Genomic DNA, 22,310 nt, shown 5'->3' with positions numbered 1-22,310 from the left:
AACTTTCCTTTCAGGAATGCTTTCACTGTATCCCATAGGTTTGGGGTTGTTGTGTGTTCATTATCATTTATTTCCCGAAATTTTTAATTTCTTCCTTGATGTCATTGTTAACCCTTTCATTATTGAATGTCATATTATTCATTTTCCATGACTTTGAATGTTTTTGAGTTTTTTCCTTGAGGTTGATTTCCAGTTTCAAGCCATTGTGATCTGAGAAGATGCTTGATATAATTTCAATTTTTTTGAATTTGTGAGGCTTGTTTTGTGTCCTACCATGTGGTCTGTCTTTGAAAATGTTCCATGTGCACTTGAAAAGAATGTATATTTTGCTTCTTTGTGGTGAAAAGTTCTATATATATCAACTAAGCCCATTTGATCTAGAGTGTTGTTCAGTGCCTCAATATCCTTGGTGTTTCTTTGCTTTGAAGTTCTGTCTATTGCTGGCAATGGGGTGTTCAAGTCCCCTACTATGAGTGTGATGCTGTCAATATTCTTCTTGAAGTCCTTCAAGATTTTTCTTATATATTTGAGTGCTCCTGTGTTGGGTGCATATATGTGTACAAGGGTTATATCATCTTGATGGATTTTTTCCTTAAGTATTGTGAAATGTCCTTCTTTATCTCTTCATATGGCCTTTGCTGTGAAATCTGTTTTGTCTGATATAAGTATTGCTACCCCGGCTTTTTTCTCATGTCCATTTGCTTGAAATATTTTTTCCATCCTTTCATTTTCAGTCTGTGTAGATCTTTTGTTCTGAGGTGGGTCTCTTATAGACAGCATACATGTGGCTCGTGTTTTCTAATCCATTCAGCTACCCTGTGTCTTTTGATTGGTGCATTTAATCTATTTACATTTAAGGTTATTATTGATAGGTACTTATTCACTGTCATTTTTCCCCTTTGTACCTGTGTTCTTCCCTGTCTCTCTCTGTTTCTTCATCTTCTTAAAGCAGACCCTTCAGCATCTCTAGTAATGCTGTTTTGGTGGAGATGTATCCTTTTAGCCTTCTTTTGTCTGGGAAACGCCTTATTTCACCTTCCATTTTGAGTGAGAGCCTTGCTGGGTAGAGTAGTCTTGGTGGTAGGCCTTTGTTTTTCATTGTTTGGAATATTTTTTGCCATTCCCTTCTGGCTTGTAGTGGTTCTGTTGAGAAATCTGGTGATAGCCCTATCAGAGCTCCCTTGTATGTTATTAGCTGTTTCTCTCTTGTTGCTTTTAGGATTCTCTCTTTGTCTTTGAATGTTGCCATTTTAATTATGATGTATCTTGGAGTGGGCCTGTTTGGGTTCATCTTCATTGGGACCCTCTGTGCTTCCTGGACTTGCATGACTTTTTCTCTCATCAAGTTAGGGAAGTTTTTTATCTTTACTTTTTCAAACAGGTTTTCTATCCCTTGCTCCTCTTCTCCTTCTGGTATTCTTCTGATATGGATATTATTATGTTTCATGTTGTCCTGCATCTCTCTTAAAACCTTTTCATTCTTTTTTAGTCTTTTTTCGTTTTGTTGGACTATCTGGGAATTTTTTTCTACGCTGTCCTCCAGCTTGCTGATTCGATCTTCTACTTCCTCTAGCCTGCTTTTAATTCCTTCTACTGTGTTCTTCAGTTCAGAAATTGTATTATTCATTTCCTCATGGCTCTTATTGATAGCTTCTATGTCCTTTTTCATGCTGGTATAATTCTCAGTAAGTTCCTTGTAGTTTCCCTGGAGTTCTTGGTAGTTTTCTTTGTACTCGCTGAGTTCATTGAGCTTCTCTATAATCCATATTTTGAATTCCATGTCTGGTAATTTGCTTCCCGCTGTTTCATTTAGCACTCTTTCTGGGGATTCCTTCTTTTTTTTTCTATGGGGGGGTTTGTTTCTCTGTCTCCCCAATTTTGTGACTTTTCTTATTTGTTTCTGCTTCTTAGATTGATCTACACTTCTTGGATCTGCCCCTGGGGCATCAGATCATGTACCAATCTGGGCCTAGGCAGGCTGTTGGAGACTACCAGAGATCTACTGCCTTTGTCTGTCTCCTTTAGTTGCTAATCTGGGTGAGTTGTTTTTTTTTTTTTAATTAAAAGGAATATTTTTATATTCACCCGAGGACTTTTTTTTTTTAATGCTTTTAGAGAGAGAGGAAGGGAGAGAGAAACATTGATGCGAGAGAGAAGCATCAATCAGTTGCCTCCCATATGTGCCCAGACTGGGGATCATATTGCATTCAGACCAGGGGACACACTTACCGGTGCCCAGACTGGGGTTCGAACCTGCAATCTTCTGGTTATGGGACTATGCTCCAACCAACCAAGTCACAGCAGCCAAGCGCAAAAGGGTAGATTTTAAAAGTTTTGTGGCTTGTGTGGGACCCAGAAGCATTGTCTTTGAGCAAGGGAGAGGCCCTATGGACCGGGGGCATCAGGACACAGTTTACAAAGGGGAAGGCTCTGTAGCAAAGATAGTCATTCCTGGCTTTATTACTTGGGGTGGGAGTAGAGGGCCCTTTGGGTGTCATGACAATGCCTGGAAACTGCTCTAGAATCTGGAATAATTCCATTCCAAGCTCCCCAGATTCTGAATCCCTGGAACTTGACAGGGAGATGGAAAATGCTCCTGAGGACATTAGGGACATCTTGGCAGCCAGTTCTCCACTTTCATCTGTCTCTCTAGGTGAGCACACAGAGGTGCTCAGGAAGTATTGTGGGGGAGGGAGTGCCCAGATATCCAGACATCACCCCCTTAGAGCCACCACTGACTCCTTAGGAAAAAGCAGCCTTGGGTACAGGGACCAGAAAGGTCATTTCAGCACAGAAGAAAGACAGGGCTTGCAGATAGCCTCAGGAAGATGAGGTTTGGGGAAGGAGAAAGGGTGGAATGAGGAGTGACCCAGCAGGCCCTTCATTTGGGTCTTGGAGAATCCAGTTTCTGCTCCTCCTTAAATTACTTCACTCAACCACCTCCTAAAGGCCAAGAACATGATGCAGACCCAGGAATCCCTGGGAAGAATTCTCACTACAAGCCTGAACTTTGCAGCTTCATGTTTTCATTTAAACCTCAGTGGCCCTGGCCAGGTAGTTTAGTTTTCTGGAGCGTCTTCCTGATACACCAAGGTTACAGGTTGGATTCCAGGTCAGGGCACATACAAGAATCAGCCAATGAATGAAAAAAATAAGTGGAATAACAAATTGATGTTCTCTCTCTCTCCGCCACTCCCTCCCTCTCTCTAAAGTCAATAAATAAAAATTTTTAAAAACTCAGGTGAACTTTGAGTTTTTCTGTACAGTATGTCCCTACTGTTGTAATACAGACATTAAGGTTTTTGTGGGGAAATGTATACCAAGAGAAGGCCTGTGCATTTGTAGCTTTGGTACCCATCCCATCAGCACCCCAGGGCTCAAAATGGAACAGAGGGCCTAACACTGGGTCTCCGCTCTGGTTTTGCCCACTCACATCTGATCTCTAATAAGTCTTAGAATTTTTGTCTGTTGAGCGCTAACAATAACCCATAGCAATAAGACATTAGTACTTGGTGGAAGGTTCTAGATGAGCAAGTGGGGTCCCTACAGGTGTCACATGTGGGTTCCCTGACTTGCACCTCCAGTGGTAAACCAGCCACTTGCCACACCAGCCTTCCACCTGCATCGCTACCATCTCTAAACTTGCTCTCTCTGACTCTATTTCTTCTTCTACTGGCACAAGGGTGCCAGATTCTCTGTCAGTTGGACTGGGACAGATTATAGTCACTAATATCCTGCTTTCTCTTTCATTAAATGTGATGTTTCTATTTTTAAATCAAGGCATCTGAAGACCTGGCCTTTACAAACATGGAAGTACTTTTAGTAGGGATGTGAGAATCCACAAATAGCTGTGTGTCTTGGAGCCCACTGTTTTTCTTGGAAATTGAACAGGGAACAAACCTGCCCCTTTTGTTCAAGAGCCTTGTCCCAAGGATACTAGGAGAAAAATGTATAAATCCCAGGGTGTAAGAGATGCTCATTTATTATGGATCTCTCCCTTTTCTATCAAAACTCAATGTAGAGTTGTTTTTTAATCTTTTAAAATCAACTTTATTGAAGTTCACATACATAAAAGAAAATGTACTCAGTGACCTTTAACATGTGTGCATATGTTTGTGTGTGTAACCTCCCACCACCATCAAGATAGAGAGCAGTTCCATCCCCTCAGGAAGTGTCCCACCCCCAGCCTCTGCAGTCAGTCCTCTGCCACAGGCAACCATAGAGGCCAAGGCCTTGCATCTTAGCACTTATTGACTGGGCAGCAGCTCCTGCTCCTCAGGTTCCGCAGGTCTACATGTGGCCATCCAGACCCTGGCACTGCCAGCTGGTTTTATCAGTTGCCGGCACTCTTCCTGCCAGCTCTGGTGGAGTGACCGGTGAGAGCAAGGTGACAGCATCCTGTCGTGCAGCTCTTTCTGGTAGGAGGAGCACACTTGCTCTTAGTTAAGAAAACTGTGGGGCACAGCTGATGAGACATCTGGAGCTCTTCCAAGGGTGATGAGGGTGAGCAGTCAATTCATCCTGTTTCTTGAGCTGGCTTGAGCTTGTCAAGCATCAGATGAACCACTGGCTGATTTTCCAGGGAAGAGGACAATATGGAGTTTCCTAGTATACACCATGCACTGGGGCTGAAAGTTGATTTGAGATTTATCTGGTGATTAGTGGTTTGTGATCATTTTCTAACCAGGGGAAATCTAGAGTGATCTTTCCTTTCTCAAAATCATCTAAGTAGCTACCCCATGAAAACTCATGGACAACACACATGTGCTTAGTTGAAACTTGATAACTTTCTTTGGCCACTTATTATATATTCTAAGCCAATGACAGAAATATTAAAGTTGGCCCAAATCTGGAGCAAGCTGCCAGGTTGGCCTTGATGAGCTGGTGGCTCTACTTCATCTCTGTGAATCTGTGCCTTCTTGATCTTCAGCCTCATCTTCCTCAGAGCACCCCAAACCCTCCCTAGCAGACCTGGCTCAGTTGTGGGCCCATGGGAGGAGGGCCCTGGGCCAGCCTCATTAAAGGAACCCCACTATGGGGTACCAGCATGAGTCCCTGCAATTTGACTTGCAGGCTAGAAAGCTTGTGATTCTTTCTGGAATTTACTATGACTTCAAAGAGAACCTTTTTTATCTATTTGATCACAAAAGAATCATTCACTATCAGGATTAGGGCTGTTTGTTTTTTAACAGCTTTTTTGAGGATATAATCCACATGGCATACAGTTCACCCATTCAAAGTGTACCATTCCATCTTTCTAGTGTATTCACAGAGCTGTGCATCCATCAGCACATTTTATTTCAGAACACTTTCACCACTCCAAAAGAAACCCCACACCCTTAGCCATCATCCTCCAGTCCTCCCAACTGTAGGCAACCATTAATTTACCCTCTATCCCTATGAATTTGACTTTATGGACATTCTATATAAATGGAATTATAAGATGTTTGGCCCTTCTCTCACTCAACATTTTGTTCTTAGTGTTCATCAACATTGTAGAAGGTGTCAGTGCTAAATATCCACTGTATGGATAGACCACATTTTATGAGTTAAGTCATCCATTGATGGACATTTGGGTTGCTTCCGTTTGAGAGGCTGTTTTTTGGTGAGTCTAATACTTCCTTGCTCAATTTAGAGCAGGATTGTATTATCATTAGGGTGTTGAGCAGAATTTTGATAGATCATCCTCTTTGGCCACTTGGATTAGGCAGGTGGTTAGGTAATTGGGCTTATCTGCCAGGATTTTCCTTAGAGCTGGTTATAATAGAGAGAGAAAGATACTTGTCTCAGGAGCCTTCTCCAGAAAGACTGCATTGATGGATAGGCCTTTCCTTGGCCCTGGATGATGTAGGATTGTTGACTTTGTTTCAAAGGCTCAAAATTTTGGCAGGGACTTTTGCCTTTCCAAGTTTTCTTGACCCTGAGGGAAGGGGAAGGTGATGCCCTAAAGTGGCCCTGTGGTTGATACCTAGCAACTTGGGCAACTTCAAGCACAGCTCCTAAAACAATGCCCTGTGTCCTAGGACTGCACAGCAGGAGTCTACACTGTCACTCTTTAAAACCTTAGTGGGGAGGACTTCTAGCCAAGATGGAGGTGTAGGTAGCTACGCTGCATCTCCCTCCACAACTAAGAAGGAATACAACTACCTCAAAACTGGAAATAGCCAGAAGTTCCAGAAAACTGAGCTGCGTGGAAGTCCAACAAACAAAGATATAAAGAAGAAATATTCATCCAGATAGGTAGGATATAAAGAAGAAATACTCATCTGGAGCAGGGGCAGAGAGGAAGGAATGTGGTGGTGGCAGTGGCAGTGACAACAGTGGCTGTGGCTAGCTGGCAGAAAGTGCAGTCACACATTAAAAAAAGTAGGGCAGGACAATTGGGGAGCACTCCCAGCACCAGCACCAGACTGCACAGCTCATGATTCCAGTGCCAGGGAAAATAAAGCCACATTGCTTCTGACTGTGAAAACCAGTGGGGGTTGGTGCGGAGGAAAAAACTGGTGATCTCTCAGCAGAGTCCATTTGTTTAAAGGGCCCCAACGGTCGTGGAATGTCCACAGATCCACCCACTCTGGGAACCACAACCAGGGCAGCAGCTAGAGGGGCAACAGTCCTGTACGGGAAGTGGAAGTGCCTGGAAATGGACAAGTGCTGAGCAAGCGGCATTGTTCCTTTTCAAGCCCCTCCCCCACATACAGCACCTTAATGTGGTGAAGCAGGTCACCCCATACTGATGAATACCTAAGGCTCCACTTCTTAAAATATAACAAATGTGACAGCTCTACCTAATACAGAGAGGCAAACAAGGAGACTGTCAAATTGAGGAGACAGAGATGTATGACCCAAAAGAGGGAATGGATCAAGGTTCCAGTGGGAGAACTGAGTGACAAGGAGATAGCCAACCCAACAGACAAGATAGCCAACCTAACAGATGAAGAGTTCAAAACACTGATGATAAAGATGCCCACAGACTTTTAGTATGGCAAACACATAGGGAAGAAGTGAAGGCTAAACTAAGTGAAATGAAGGAAAATCCACACAAAACCAATGGTTAAAGAAGGAAATTGGGGTTCATATCAATGATTTGGAACATAAGGAAGAAATAAACAGTCAACCAGTACAGAAAGAGGAAACAAGAATTGAAAAAAAATGAGGGGAGGCTTAGGAACCTCTGGGACAACTTTAAACATACCAACATTCAAATCATAGGGGTGCCAGAAGGAGAAGAGGAAGAGCAAGAAATTGAAAGCTTGTGTGAAAAAATAATGAAGGAAAACATCCCGTATTTGGCAAAGGAAACAGACATACAAGTCCAGGAAGCACAGAGAGTCCCAAACAAGCCAGACCCAAAGAGGACCACACCAAGACACATCATAATTAAAATGCCAAAGGTTCAAGATAAAGAGAGAATCTTAAAAGCAGCAAGAGAAAAGCAGAGAGTTACCTACAAAGGGGTGCCTATAAGATTATCAGCTGATTTCTCTAAAGAAACTTTGCAGGCAAGGGACTGGCAAGAAGTTTTCAAAGTAGTGAAAAGCAAGGACCTACAACCAGATTATCCATCAAAGCTATCATTGAGAATGGAAGGCCAGATGAAAGTGCTTTCTAGACAAGGGAAAGCTAAAGGAGTTCATCATCACTAAGCCATTATTACAGTATTCCCTCACTTATCTTGGGTATTACATTCTAGATGCCCCCGCGATAGATGAAAATCCGCTAAGTAGGAACCTTACATTTACTTTAGTATTTATATGTATTTTAAGGCTTTATAAACCCTTTCCACACACTTATAAACTGTTCCCAGTCCCTTATTAACCTTTCCCACTCCCTTATTAACCTTTTCCACACTTTTATAAACACTACTTATGTTCTTAAACATATTCTACACTCTTAAACCTACATAACTTTAACAACATACATATAACAGTACTGCAGAATCCCGCGATATAGCAAAAAATCCACGATAAATAATTAAATATAATATTTTTAAAAATTTTGTGATACAGTGAGGCTGCAATAAGTGAACTGTGAAATAGAGAGGGACTACTGTATATGAAATGTTAAAGGGACTTATTTAAGAAAAAGAGGATCAAAACTATAAATGTTAAATTCACAGTTAACAACAGAATCTAAAAAATAAAAACAAAAACAAACTAAGCAAACAACCAGAATTGGAACAGAATCATAGGTATTGGGATCATTTGGAGGGTTATCTGTTAGGAGGGGGAAAGGCGAGAAATGGGGAAAAGATACAGGGATTAAGATGCATAATTGATAGGTAGAAAATATGGAGAAGTTAAGAATAATATAGGAAAGGGTGAAGCCAAGGGACTTATATGGACAACCCATGGGCATGAACTATGGGGGATGGGATTGCTGGAGAGAAGGCGGGCATTAAGCAGAGGAGAGCAAAGGGAAAAGAAATTGTGACAACTGTAATAGCATAACCAATAAAATATACTAAAAAAAAAAAAAAAAAAAACCTTAGTGGACTTTGAGGGTTGGTTAACCTGGGTCTCAGGCCGTTTTCTCTGCCCCCATAACACTCTGAACCAGGCCCTTGACTCAGCTGGGATCTACAGTGCTTGGCAGTTAGCCAGCCATGATTTGCTGAGAACTCATTGTTCCCAACGAGGAGGTGTACAGAGGTTGTGGCGCTGCTTCCCAAAACTCTGATGAAGACACCAAAGGCATTTAAATCTGTCCCCTGAAAAACCTGTCCATATCTGAAACTCAGCCTAGGTGGAGAAGTTTTGTTGCTCAGTGGTTAATTTTAGTTAAGAACATTTTAAAACATTTCCTTGATGTACCTATCATTCAGTTCAACAGTTATTAACATTTTGCCACTTTTGCTCCCACTGAATTAAATTCCAGAATATCATTTTGTCATTTCGCCCCGATATATCCAGTATGCACGTCTTAAAGAATATGGGCATTTTCTACATAACCGCAATGCTCTTCTCATATCTAACAAGATTAACAACACCTTCAATTTTTACTGGATTGTGTGTGTGTGTGTGTGTGTGTGTAATCTGTTCCCTTTCTGGGGGAAGGAAGGGTCACCTGTGCAGTGGGGGTTGTATAGAAACCTCCAACTGGGGGATGTGATGTGCTGGTCTCCATCCTGCTTTTGGCAGGTCGACCCCATAAACCCATACAGCTGTGCTCTGTGGAGTAAAACAGCCCTTTACCTAGAATGACTGGGGAGTCACTTTCTAGCCAGTGAACATTAGGATATATTTTGGACTGGGATCACTCATAAAAACTCAGGACTTGCCAATTTTGGTTGATCAGTTCATTTCCCAAGATGCAGCTAGCCACTTAGGCAGCATGAGATCCCTGAGGTCACACTCAAACAGAATGTAGACCATTCTGGGAGCCATCAGGAATGGGCGGCTGGAGCAGAGGCCTTGGAAAGGGGTGCTGATCACTGGAATGGCCCTGCTGTGTAGGCCAGATAGTCAAGCTGTTTACAAAACATCAGGCCAGACAGTGTCTTGACTTCTGAAGGTACATCCCAGTGAAAAGAAAACAGGCAACATGGGAAGTCTAGGTCTGCCAAATCTGGGGGTATTATCTTATTTGGTTGGTGTTGCAGTTTTGTTTTGTGTTTGGAACCAAGCTCAAATAAACACAGCCCAGCAGCTGTGGCCTGCCCTTTCTCGACAGGCCTCTCACATTAACTTTTTTTTTTTTAAGTATATTTTATTGATTATGTTGTTACAGTTGTCCCAATTTCTTTTCCCTTCACCTCCCTCTTCCCAGTACCCACCTTCCCTCCAGGAATCCCACCCCCCCTTAGTTCATGTCCATGGGTTGTGCATGTAAGTTCTTTGGCTTCACCCTTTCCTATATTATTCTTAACTTCTCCCTATTTTGTACCAACCAATTATGCTGCTTAGTCCCTGCACCATTTCCCCATTTCTCCCTCTTCCCCTCCTAGCTGATAACCCTCCAAATGATCCCCATACATATGATTCTGTACCTGTTCTGGTTGTTTGCTTAGTTTGTTTTTGTTTTTAGTTTTTAGATTCAGTTGTTGATAGTTGTGAGTTTCTTGTCATTGTAATGTTCATAGTGTTGATCTTCTTTTTCTTAAATAAGTCTCTTTAACGTTTCATATAATAATGGTTTGGTGATGATGAACTCCTTTAGCTTTCCCTTGTTTGGGAAGCACTTTCTCTGCCCTTCCATTCTAAATGATAGCTTTCCTGGATAGAGTAATTTTGGTTCTAGGTCTGTGCTCTTCATCACATTGAATACTTCTTGCCAGTCCCTTCTTGCCTGCAAAGTTTCTTTAGAGAAATAGGCACCCCTTTGTAGGTAACTCTCTGCTTTTCTCTTGCTGCTTTTAAGATTCTCTCTTTATCTCGAACCTTTGGCATTTTAATTATGATGTGTCTTGGTGTGGTCCTCTTTGGGTCTGGCTTGTTTGGGACTCTCTGTGCTTCCTGGACTTGTATGTCTGTTTCCTTTGCCAAATATGGGACGCTTTTCTTCATTATTTTTTCACATAAGCTTTCAATTTCTTGCTCTTCCTCTTCTCCTTCTGGCACCCCTGGGATTTGGATGTTGGCATGTTTAAAGTTGTTCCAGAGGTTTCTAAGCTTCTCATTTTTTTTCAGTTCTTGTTTCTTCATTCTGTACTGGTTGACTGTTTATTTCTTCCTTATGTTCCAAAGAATTGATTTGAACCCTGGTTTCCTTCCCTTCACCATTTGTTTTTGTGTGGATTTTCCTTTGATTCATTTAGTGTAGCCTTCATTTCTTCCCTTATGCGTTTGCCGTACTCAAGCATATCTGTCAAGTCTGTGAGCATCTTCATCACCAGTGTTTGGAACTCTGCATCTATTAGGTTGGCTATCTCCTTGTCGCTTAGTTCTCCCACTGGAACCTTGATCCGTTCCCTCTTTTTGGCCATACTTCTCTGTCTTCTCATCTTGGCAGGCTCCTATGTTTGTTTGCATCTGTATCTTAAGTAGAGCTCTTATTTCTGTTATGTGTAAGGGGCGGAGCCTTAGGTATTCATCAGTACAGGGCTACCTGTTTCACAACGTTGTGGCACTGGGGGGGGGGGTGTCTGGGAGGGAACAATGCCACTTGCTCAGCACTCACCCCTTTTCCAGGCACTTCTCCCACTTCTGTATGGGACCAGCGCCTCTCTAGCTGTTGCCCTGGCTATCATTCCCAGAGTAGGTGGGTTTGCAGATGTTCTAGGACCATGGGGGCCCTTTAAACAAGGGGACTCCGCTGAGAGACTGGCAGTTTCTTCCTCCACCCGAGCCCGCACTGATTTGCACAGTCAGAAGCAGTGGGGCAATATTTTCCCTGGCACTGGAACCGTGAGCTGTGCTGTCTGGTCTGGTGCTGGGAGCGCTCCCCAGATGTCCCTCTCGACTTTTTAAAATGTGTGACTGTGCTTTCCGCCAGCCTTCTGCTGTCCTGCTCCTGCCGCCACCACACTGCATCTTCTCTGTCCCGGCTCCGCCCCTCCTACCTGCCTGGATGAGTAATTCTTCTTTATATCTTTTTGTTTGTTTGTTTGTTTATTTGTAGAGAGAGGGGAAAGGAGAAAGAGAGGGAGAGAAACATCAATGTGCGGTTGCCTCTCACGTGCCCCCAACTGGGGACCTGGCATGCAACCTAATCATGTGCCCTGACTGGGAATCAAACCAGTGACACTTGGCTCGCAGGCCGATGCTCAATACACTGAGCCACAGCAGCCAGGGCCTTTTCTTTATATCTTTGTATGTTGGACTTCCATGCAGCTCGGTTTTCTGGAACTCCTGGTTGTCTGTAGTTTTGAGGTAGTTGTTTCCCTTCTGTCTGTCTAGGCCTCCTTCTTGGCCAAAATCTCACATTAACTTTTCTGATGACCCCGTCCCTTGTTTTGTCATCCCTGCCCTGAGAGACTTGTCTGGGTCAGCTGAGCTCTTAAGGTTCCATAAAGATTATGCATCTAGAGACCAACTCTGTCCCCTGCTAAGTGACTAGTCTTCTCTAGCACGGTGCCTCCTGGGAACGCTTCTCTTTTCTAAGATGTGAGTGGTACCTCAGTTTCTTCCTGACCTAACACCCGTTGGGATTTACACTCTTGTTTCTTGTCCTGAGGAGCTTCTGTTCCATACCCCTCAGAGCCTGTCAGCATGCAGGCCAGGCGAGGGCACCCAGTGAGACCCAGGAGCAGTCTCAGCCTTGTAGACATTACATGGGCAGTGTCCAGGCACCTGCTGGAAACAGAGGAAGGAAAATCAAGCAGGTCCATTCTCATTTCAACTCCTTATTATTTTTTTTACATTTTATTTTATTTTTTTCCATACCATTTATCTCCCCTAATCATCTTCCACCTCTACCCATCCCTCACCCCCACACTGTTGTTCCTGTTTATGAGTTTTTTCTCTTTTTTTTTCTGTTTTGCTCAATCCCTCTACTCCTCCAACCCCCTCATTTCAGCTCTTGAATCATGCTGAGAAGAGGGACATGTCAAGGTGGTGCAGTCCCCACCCTTTGGAGTCCAGTGTATTCTAGACAGACCGAACCTAAGGTCACCCCAGAGCTATGGAGTTTCTGCAGTACTTCTGCCTCCTCCTTCCTCCCTACCCACCCTGTATGTCTGCTTTGAAGTCACCAAGGTCACTGGGATGTTTTCAGCCTGGCAGATGTGGCCTCTAAAGCCCCCACCCCAGATGGTACCATGAAGGGGAAGGGGGCACCACAGCAGACCTGTCATTACCTAGACTGAGGGGCTCCTGCCCTCGGTGTGACCGCCCAGCAGCCCCTGGTCCTTGGAGGGCTGCCAGCCCATGACCAGCCCTCAAGGAGCCATTCTTGCTGGGCACAGTAAGCTGGGGTTGTGTCCATGGCTCAGAGGCTGAGCAGCTGCCCCACTGGCCCTGTTGTGAAGCCTCAGGGTGGATTTCGGCCAATGGCAGGAGGCAGGTTAAGACATGGCCTTTCGGGGGACCTTCATGGGAATGTCTGAAGTCTTGTGAGAACCCGATACAAGTGGGGATCAAGGGAGCAGTTGACTTTGAAGAGTTGCCAAGGCACTTCACTTGGGCTTGCTGAGCAATAAGAGCAGAACATTTGGTTCCTTTGACCCTTGGGCATCAACTGGACTACCGTGGTGCCCACTTCAGAACTGTGGTTTCTAGAGTAAATTAAGGCAAGTTATAGAGTCCCTTTCAGGGCCTCTCTGACCCTAACATTTATTGTTAAAATTTCAAACATATGGCAGAAAAATTGAATGTATGGACAATAAGTTTCTGTATTATATCCTACCTACTACCTTGAGTCAACAGTTAATAACATTTTGTCATTTGCTTCCGAAGTAGCTGAGATTTTTTGGGGGGGAGGGTGGCATTTAAAGTTATTTTTAGACCTCATGATGCTTCACTCCAAAATGTTTCAGCATGCATCTTTTGAGACTTTCTACATAACCACTTAGACCCTTTCACATCTAAGACAGTTAATTATATCTGCTCTCTAGCTTGTAATTAAATTATCACAAAATGTTGTTTTGAATTTTATTTTTTCCAGTAAGGGTTTTTACACATTACATTGGGTTGTGGGCCTCCTTTTCTCTTTTGGTCTGCTTTTGTTTTTTGTTTTTTTTAATGGCATTGACTTTTTGAAGAGACTGGGCCAGTCATCCTGTAGAATATCATCATTCTCTGTTTGTCAGATGTCATGGTGCTGTTGAATTGATGCCTTCGTGCCAGGTATTGTCTGTTGTTGTGAAGTTAGGTCTGGAGGCATGATTGGCTTCAGGCCCAGCATTTTGGCACTGGTCAGAGAAGCTGGGCTCCATCACTGGGGAAATTGTGACTGCAGAATCTAGAGGTTGAAAGGCTTTTCTTTCCCTTTGTGATTCATAAGTCCTGTGGATGCAGGTGTTTTTCCTCCATGCCTCACACCTGCTCCCCAATGCCCTCCACTAGGTGGTTAAAAGCCTTTGGTGAATCTTGCTAGTCTCAGTTATTTTCATCAGCAGTTCCAAAGTTATGACATTTCAGTTCTATCATTATTCATCCTAAAAAGATATGGTAAATGCATGATCCTTTCTTCCCTTTGTCAGAGTCCAATACTTGGCCTGCTCTCCTGCCTCCTTGCCTTACCTTAACTGGACCCAGGGCAGCTGCTCCAGCAACCTGGACTGAATGTAGTTTCCTGATTTAAAATAGTCGTCGGCAATTCATGACCCCTGATTTGAACATCTGGTGTCTTACAAAGTCTCTCTCTCTCCCTCTCTCTCCCCCTCCCTACGTCCCTCCCTTTCTCCCCATCCCCCTCCCCCTCTTTTGTCTCCTGAGTCTTTAACTGCTGGATAAGGGAGGAAAAATGACCCACCCAGCAAGCCCTACTTCTAGAAATCCAGCAGATCATCAGCCCTTGCCCAGGCTGCTCTTAAAGGGTTGGTAGCCACTGATCCAGGTCAGGAGCAGTCATGCTAATGGGGCCATGTGCTTTGTGCAATGGAGAGACGGTGACATGAGACAGGAGACCGGCCAGGCAGGACTGGTGCTCAAAGGGTAGTTCAGAGGGACAGAGAGGAGAGAAAAAACCAAAGACAGGCTGTTCTCTGGGGCTCAGGAGTGTCTTGCAGCGAGTGGATTCTAGGTCTCCATCCTGCCAGTCCTTCCCAGGCCTCAGTTTCCTTGTCTGCAATATAGGGGTGACTGTAACACCTGGTGCAGGGGGTTATTGTGAGGGATAGAAACGCTCTGTGCAATTACTGAGGGGACTGCCATCCATGGGGGATGGCATTAGTCTTCTCATCTTTCCTGTCTCACAGGTTAGGAGAAGGAAGAAGTGAATGTGCCATGAGGTCATTGGGCTAGTTGGGGGCTTTGGGGGAGATTCCCCTCCTGACACTGCTTCCCTCCCTTACAGGTGTGAATGACAGAGGTGGTGCCATCCAGCGCCCTCAGTGAGGTCAGCCTGCGCCTCCTCTGCCACGATGACATAGACACCGTGAAGCATCTTTGTGGCGACTGGTTCCCTATTGAGTAAGTTGAGTGGCCCTCTCTGCCCCCCAGCTGCAGATTGGAGGGGTGGGGGAGCAGATGGGTGTAACACCCACAGATCCACTGAAGCTGGCAGCCTTGTGCAAAGGTGAGGGTGACCTGGAGGTGCCATGGTAGCCCAGAGTCACCTTGCCTGTCAGAGGACCCCAGGCCCTGCTCCCTGGTGGCGATTGGACCCTTTCCGCCTCACTGTGTTCCTTATGTGAAGAGTTCCTCAAAAGGGCTTTGCTGAGAAACTTTAGTTACAAAGATGTCTGATGCAGTGTTATTTATAAATCAGAAGACTGAAAAGCAACTTAAGTAGCTTAACAGTCAGGAATTGGTGACATATATTTGGGCATGTGCATGCAAAAATGCAATATTACTCAGCCAGAAAAAAAATACCTGTCATCGAGATATATTTAACAAGGAGATTTTCTTTTTACATTATATTGAATGAAAAAAGAAGACTAGAAAATAGTATGTACCACAATTGCACTTTTATTTGAAACCATGCACAGGATAAAAGCCTGTGAAGATATGTACCATCTTGCAGTGTTTTTGGTAGTTTGTGATGGGTAGATTATTAGTAGGTACAAGTTTGTCTTGTTTTGCTTGTCTGTATTTCCTACATTTTCCTGTAATATGCACATAAAGCTTTTGTTGTGAGAAAAATAGGCGCAAAGTTTTAAAATTTAAAAATAAACAAGATCCTGCTAAGCATCATGTTTCTATGAGTCTTAACCTCAGGTTTCACCCACTGCTACAATGAGAGGAGCTTGGGCAGTGCTCTGGTCCCAGAGTCTTCTGGTGGCTGCTCAGTGGCCTCTGCAGAGCAGACCTGAGCAGAGCACCTTCCCACTGTATCTCCACACAGTGGAGAGTCTGACACCCTCTTCCAGCTCTTGGTCTCAAGAAAGGCATCTGGGCTAACTTGTTGTGTCCCAAGTTAAGAAACAAACATATAGACCCATAAAGCCCCTAGTGCCCTGTCCCCCTCACCAACAGAGTCTCCTTATCTGGGGCTGAGTCATCTGCCTCTCATCACTGTGTCATAGGGCTTTGCATGAAATGTTCTCTCCCCTGCTCCCCTTGGGCCACTAAGGGTCTTGAGTCTGAACTCTTCCAGCTGCCCCTCTAGGCACTGCTCACAGAGAGAGAATGTCATGGAAGGTTTTTTCCCCCCTCTTATCTCTACATCTCATAAAATCCTTTTCCCCTCAGAAATTCCCCATCTTGTCTGGACAGATCGCTACTTTAAGAAGATGATTCACTGAGAAAGATATACTTTGGTGGAGACTGAATGGCAGGCTCCTTACTAATCCTGGAGCAGTGCACAGAAGAGCCTTGAGTCCCCTATGGGTCCACTGTCTGAAGCACCATGGTAGTTGGACTTGGCCTTCTGCAGTTTCACCTGAGTTTGTTCTCCTCAGGTACCCAGACTCATGGTATCGTGACATCACCTCCAACAAGAAGTTCTTTTCCCTTGCCGCAACCTACAGGGGCACCATTGTAGGAATGATAGTAGCTGAAATAAAAAGCAGGACCAAGATACACAAGGAGGTAAGTATGTACAGTGATGATGGGGCTCCCAGGGCCTTGGGACAGAATCATGCTGCCTGCTCTATAAGCCCTGTCTCTTAAGAGCCCAGACTAACAACCAGCTGGTTTCTTTCTCTGTGTATGTGATGCAGTTATATGTGCATTAAGTAAAAAGTCCTAACCCCAGCCTTCTTTCTAAGGATTGTCATTTTGAAGTTGGGGGAGGGGCATAAATGGTCCGCTGAGAATCTGCAGTTGTGTACTGCTGTGGTGTGTAGAAGGAAATGCTAAGTTTCAGTTAGAGGTTAGTGAAAATAAAGATATAATTTTTTTTTTCATTCAACTTCACAGACCCCTCCAAGATCTAAGAACCCCGGAGAGTCTGTGGACCCCAGGTTAAGCAAGCCCTGCTCTAAATGTAAAATGTGAGGTCATGGTCACAAACACATTGTTCCATGTGGTTGATTTGGGTCAAGATTCTGCCTAATGATTTTGGTCATCTTAGTGACTAAACAGCATTTACCACATGGATATTTACTCCAAGGAGGGGGGAAAAATACACCAACTGGCAACTGCTTCTATTTGTTTAGCTTGAAGATATTTCTTTAAAAATGCAAGAAGAGTCTGTCTCCCTTTTAAAGACCCCACCCACTCGTTTAGCCTAATTTGCCTGCACTTAGATTTTGGCAAAGTTGGCTTCTTTTGAGTAACTTTTCTTCCATTTTTTAGTGCTAAGATACAACACTCTGGCATTTTCTTTGGCCCTGCTGAGAGGCTGGACGAATTCAGCACTGGGGAGGGAAAGCAGGGCCTGTTAGACATCAGCTGGGGAATGAAGTGCCTGCCTTACCTTCCTGAGACTGAGTTTGCCTGTGTCTAGCTTAACTGTGGTGTGGAGTGTTTGGGCCCGGAGTCAGGGCCAGGGGAATGGGGAGTAGGGACAGGGACAGGTCAACCCAATCCCAGCGCACATGAGCCACTCACTGAACCAGAGAGGAGAGAGGCCAAGTCACCACGTATCCTTTCCATGGAGGAAAATCCACTGAGACTTCTTTATGAGGTAGAAGAACATCAGAACCTCATGATGGTCAAATTCACAACTCTCTCAGTACAGAATTCTATCTCTGGAATCAAGAGACACACATGGGGTGGTGGGCTGTGGCATGTTGCTCTGCCTGGTGTGGACAGCAGAGGGGCCACCCACATACCCTCTTTATTCCAAGACCACCTGAGTGCAGGCAGTCCAGGATCTTTTAATTAAACTTTTTTTAATAGTTTATTTTTTATTGTATTTTTTTCTATTACAATTTATCCCCCTTACTAAATAAACTTTTAAAACTTTGTAGTTATCTGGCTGTTTGGTCTCTGGTGTGTCAGCTGACATGTGTGAGCACTATTTAGCACCCACTTAGCATAGTCATTTCCTTTGTACCGGCATAGCTTCACTTGTCTGGCATCAGTGTCCTTCCTTGTATGGTCTGCCACCCATTGCAAAGAATGGATTTTTCTTTTTCTAAAAAAATATTTTATTTTTTTTATTTTTAGAGCAAGGGGAGGGGAGGGAGAAAGAAAGGGAAAGAAACATTGATGTATGAGATACATTGATCAGTTGCCTCTCACACGCCCCCAACTGGGGACCTGGCCCATAACCCAGGCATGTGCCCTTTTGGGAATTGAACCAGAGACCTTTTGGTTCACAGGCTGGCGCTCAATCCACTGAGCCACACCAGTCAGGGCAAGAAACAACTTTCTGTGAGTGTTCTTATTTTAGCAGTTTTTTGCAGAAAGGCCCACACCCTCTAGTTTCCATGGGGTGGTGGTGACTTTCCATTATCCTCTGTCTTGTCCCTTCCTGCCCTAGTGTCCCCCCAGGTGTTGGGGATGGGAGAGTCAGCACATGAGATGTGTTCTACAGTGGGACCAGGTGCCTCAACTATGAACCTGACTTTATTTCTGACTTTTTCTTTAGGATGGAGATATACTAGCCTCCAACTTCTCTGTTGACACACAAGTTGCATACATTCTAAGTCTGGGAGTAGTGAAGGAATTCAGAAAGCACGGCATAGGTAAGAGGCAGCCAAGCTCATGACTTTTGGCACATACACCCCACCCACCCATGTCTAGTCACTTCCCAAATCCTAATGAGTCTTGCTCATCAGTATCTCACTGTCTCTTTTTCTACCCCTCCTCCACCTTGTGTTAGACCTTTATTCTCTGCTCCCAACAGGTCTCCTGCGTCCCTCCCAGCCCGGCCCCCTAAATTGACCTTCATTTGAGCCCATGATCTTCCTACACATTACCAGGTCTCTCTGCTATGGCCTCATTCCCAAATCTGATGAGATCAGGTTACTAACAGCTCCCAAAGGTTCTCATTACAGAATGGGCACCTTTAGCCACACCTGCTGCCTTATATACACAGCTTATGTCTGTATTCTTCATTAAGAGTAGAGAAAACATAATTGAAGAAACAGTCCTAGCTGCCATGTAGCAGATGCCTGTCACATCTGGGGTGCTGTGCCATCCATAGATCTCCAAATTCCCGTCCCACTTAGCCACACAGCCAGCGAAGAGCAGATTCTTCATTGTAATCCAGGCCTTCCCATTCCACATTTTCCTGGTCTTAGGTTTATACTTTTTGTCTGAAAGGTTAGTGAGCCTCCACTATGGGTCCAGCTCTTGGGAGGGAACTACACTGGACACCCAGTGGTCTGTAGCTAATGGTCTCTGTCTGGCTGTGGGACTTTAGGGACTTTGACAGTGGCTGGTTATGGGAAGTCAGTCTTTGATACAATGGCAGAGAAATCTGTAGAGATCTCTGCAAAGGTGACTTCCTTGTCTGCCTCATGCTTCCTGGTCACCTCCCTGCCGTGTTGACTGTTGCCCCTTTGCCTGCAGGTTCTCTTTTACTTGAGAGTTTAAAGGATCACATATCCACCACCGCCCAGGACCACTGCAAAGCCATCTACCTGCATGTCCTCACCACGAACAACACAGCAATAAACTTCTACGAAAACAGAGACTTTAAGCAGCACCACTATCTCCCCTATTACTACTCCATTCGTGGGGTCCTCAAAGATGGCTTCACCTATGTCCTCTACATCAATGGCGGACACCCTCCCTGGACCATCCTATATCCTTTTTTTCTTGGGGGTGAGGGACTCTGGCTTCTTAGCAGGGCCTGTACACCAGCTGTAGCTGTGGTCGCCTTCAGATGACATTCACAAGGCCAAGCTCACAGGATGTATTTTTCCCCAGTGAAATGGTTTTGTGGGTAGATCTGGTCTGCATGTATTTGGAAATGATGGTCTGGTTGCAGATATTGGGAAAGCAGACATGCTTTGGCACTGTGTTCCCTGGCTTTAGCCCGGCATTGAGAGATGGACTTTTAACCCTCCTGATCTAAGACCCACCCACCCATCCATCCATTCATTCATCCAATAAGTATTGGTTGAGAGACTCCTGTTGCTGGTATGTGGGGGCTACAACAGTGAACTAAATAGACAAAAGCCCCAGCCCCCAGGGACCGTGTGCTGGCAGGGGAAAAATAGGTGAAAGAGTTATTTGCTGTTTTGAACACTTGGGTTCAAACCTTCCATACAAAGGTGTGGGGTACGTGACCCAGAGGTGTAGTCCTTCCTTGCTCCCTCCTCTTTAACTCTCTATGGCCTGTGACAAGTAGAGGGAGGCCAGAAGACTTCTTAAGTCATAGGGTGTGGCCCAGAAAATATTGTGTGTATATGTAATTAAATAAATGTGTCCAGGATTTATCCATTTCATAGGGAAATAAATGGGAAAGAGAAAAGTAGTATAAGAACCCGCATGCATCCATGTTCATGTGAAGATGGGACTCTGCACTATTTAAGGGTTTAGCACTGTTGACCTGTCTGTGTCACAGGGACAGGCTCTGCCCCTCTGAGGACTGAGAGTAGGGGGAGGACCAGGAACATTTGCTCTTCTGCTGCCCCTCCCCACAGCATCCAGTCCCTGTCCTTCAGCCTTCGTCTGGGTATCCATGTGCCTGAGGCCTCATCTAGAAGGTCCTCTTGTACCCATGTGCTGCCCTTTTTATTTTGCCCGGCAGAGACCCCTCCACTAGGAGATTTTCTAGCACTCTGCAGAGGCTGAGCAGACTCTTGGCCTCTCTTGAGAATGGCATGCTGTCTGCACACAGTCCCACAGGTTGCTGTTCACTGCCCCTGCTGACATTGCTGCTCTAGGGGTGTGTGGGCAGGTGAGATGAGTTGGAGTCTTCCTTAACAGAGCCCCACGGACTACATCCAGCACCTGGGCTCTGCTCTAGCAAACCTGAGCCCCTGCTCCATCCCACACAGGATTTACCGCCAGGCCCACAGCCTGCTCTGCAGCTTTCTGCCGTGGTCGAGCATTTCCACTAAGGGTGGCATTGAGTATAGCCGGACCATGTGATGCCAGCCGGGCAACCACCAGCAGGTCCCACCCCTTGGCGCCCTGTGGAGCCCACCTTCCTGGCCATCTGACCTCGGCTGTACTCTGCAGAGGAGCTGGCCCATTACCTGCCCCAGCCGCAGGCCCGGTGCTACGTGGGCTCAGGAGCAGAGCGTCATGGGGCGGGTGTGCCTGGTTTCCAGCAGGTACTCCAGAACAGGTGGTGGTGAAAGGGGGAGCAGAACTGAGTGGCATAATGGTCCTGAGAAATGGAGGGCCTGGCACTTTCAACAATAAAAACAAAAGGCTCTGGATGGGTGCTTGCTACACTAAGGGCCGAGGTAGTTCCTGACCAGCTCTCAGACACTTGAAAGAGGAAAGCTGAGTCCTTGAGCTCTTGGCCAGAACTTATAATTTTTTCACTTCCTGAGTGACTTTTTGAAAAATAATGCATTCACATTGTTCAAAAATGAAAAAGGTACAAAAGATCAAGTCCCATTTCCCCACCTGTCCATAGCCACTCATTTCCTTTCAGAGGGGTGTCTGGAGCTGCTGTGTCTCAGGCATGCTTCCATAGATCCTGCTTAGATGTCAGCTTTAACACCAGCGATATCTTCCGCTCATAGTAAAGATCCCAGAGGTGGGCACCCTGCAGACGAGAGCTCTGCTCAGACATGGCCACTTCTGAATACCATGAGTGCCGCAGGGAGCCAGCCTCTCAGACCTTAGAGAACATCAGAGCTGGACAGGGGCTCCTTGTGCATGGACACAGCCTAGAGCAGATCGGTGACTCTGTGTGTGCTCCATGGCCACCTGGGCTGGCATGCCCAGTGCCTTGATTTGTCCTGGGGCTCAGGAGCCCAGGGGTCACTGGAAGTTACTCTGGGAGACACCCAGGGCCATCTGTGGGTTCCTGGGTGGGACATAGCATTTCTGCAGAGGCATTCACTGCTGCTCCCCTCTTCTCTTTCATGCAGGTTCCTCCAACCCTCCTTCCTGCTCTGGAAACCTTTGTCCATGCCCTGGTCTGGCTCCCATGTGAGTGTACCAGCCCTATAGGCCAGCCATAGTGTTCACTGTGGTCAGTTTCTTCTGCGGCCTTGGAAGCAAAGGGGCAGGAAGAGGCTTCCTTCCTTGCACCTCTTCACTGGCCTCATCCCCTGCGCTGCCTGTTTCTTCCAGTTCCTTACTCCAAAGCCAGAATGAACTTCTGGGAGGGAGGAACCCAAGTGTTATAGATAGACTTGACCCTAAAGACAAAGGAGCCTCAGAACAATGAGGGGGTGAAATAAAGGGAATGCCAGACCCTTGTCCAGAACCAGCTCGCAGAAGCCTAGGGGACGCGGAGCAGGTCCT

At 45.3% G+C, this 22,310-nt stretch overlaps 1 protein-coding gene across 1 annotated transcript in view; it reads left to right on the top strand.

Annotated features, from left to right (window-relative positions):
- Positions 1-21,035, top strand: part of NAA60 (N-alpha-acetyltransferase 60, NatF catalytic subunit) — a 33,450-nt gene extending 12,415 nt beyond the window's left edge. The window contains exons 2-7 of the mRNA XM_090277127.1: positions 1,912-2,037; positions 14,896-15,011; positions 16,442-16,571; positions 18,520-18,616; positions 19,446-19,680; positions 20,819-21,035. Coding sequence (XP_090133253.1) covers positions 14,902-15,011; positions 16,442-16,571; positions 18,520-18,616; positions 19,446-19,680; positions 20,819-20,975 — 729 coding nt within the window. The 5' untranslated portion in view covers positions 1,912-2,037; positions 14,896-14,901 and the 3' untranslated portion in view covers positions 20,976-21,035. The remainder of the gene's footprint in view (positions 1-1,911; positions 2,038-14,895; positions 15,012-16,441; positions 16,572-18,519; positions 18,617-19,445; positions 19,681-20,818) is intronic.
- Positions 21,036-22,310: the final 1,275 nt, after the last annotated feature.

This window comes from Furipterus horrens, unplaced genomic scaffold, assembly GCF_987537825.1.
Source record: "Furipterus horrens unplaced genomic scaffold, mFurHor1.1.pri manual_scaffold_5, whole genome shotgun sequence".
Classification (NCBI taxonomy): Eukaryota; Metazoa; Chordata; class Mammalia; order Chiroptera; family Furipteridae; genus Furipterus; species Furipterus horrens.
The sequence above is the reverse complement of the archived record's forward strand: the minus strand, read 5'-3'. Positions and strand labels throughout refer to the sequence as shown.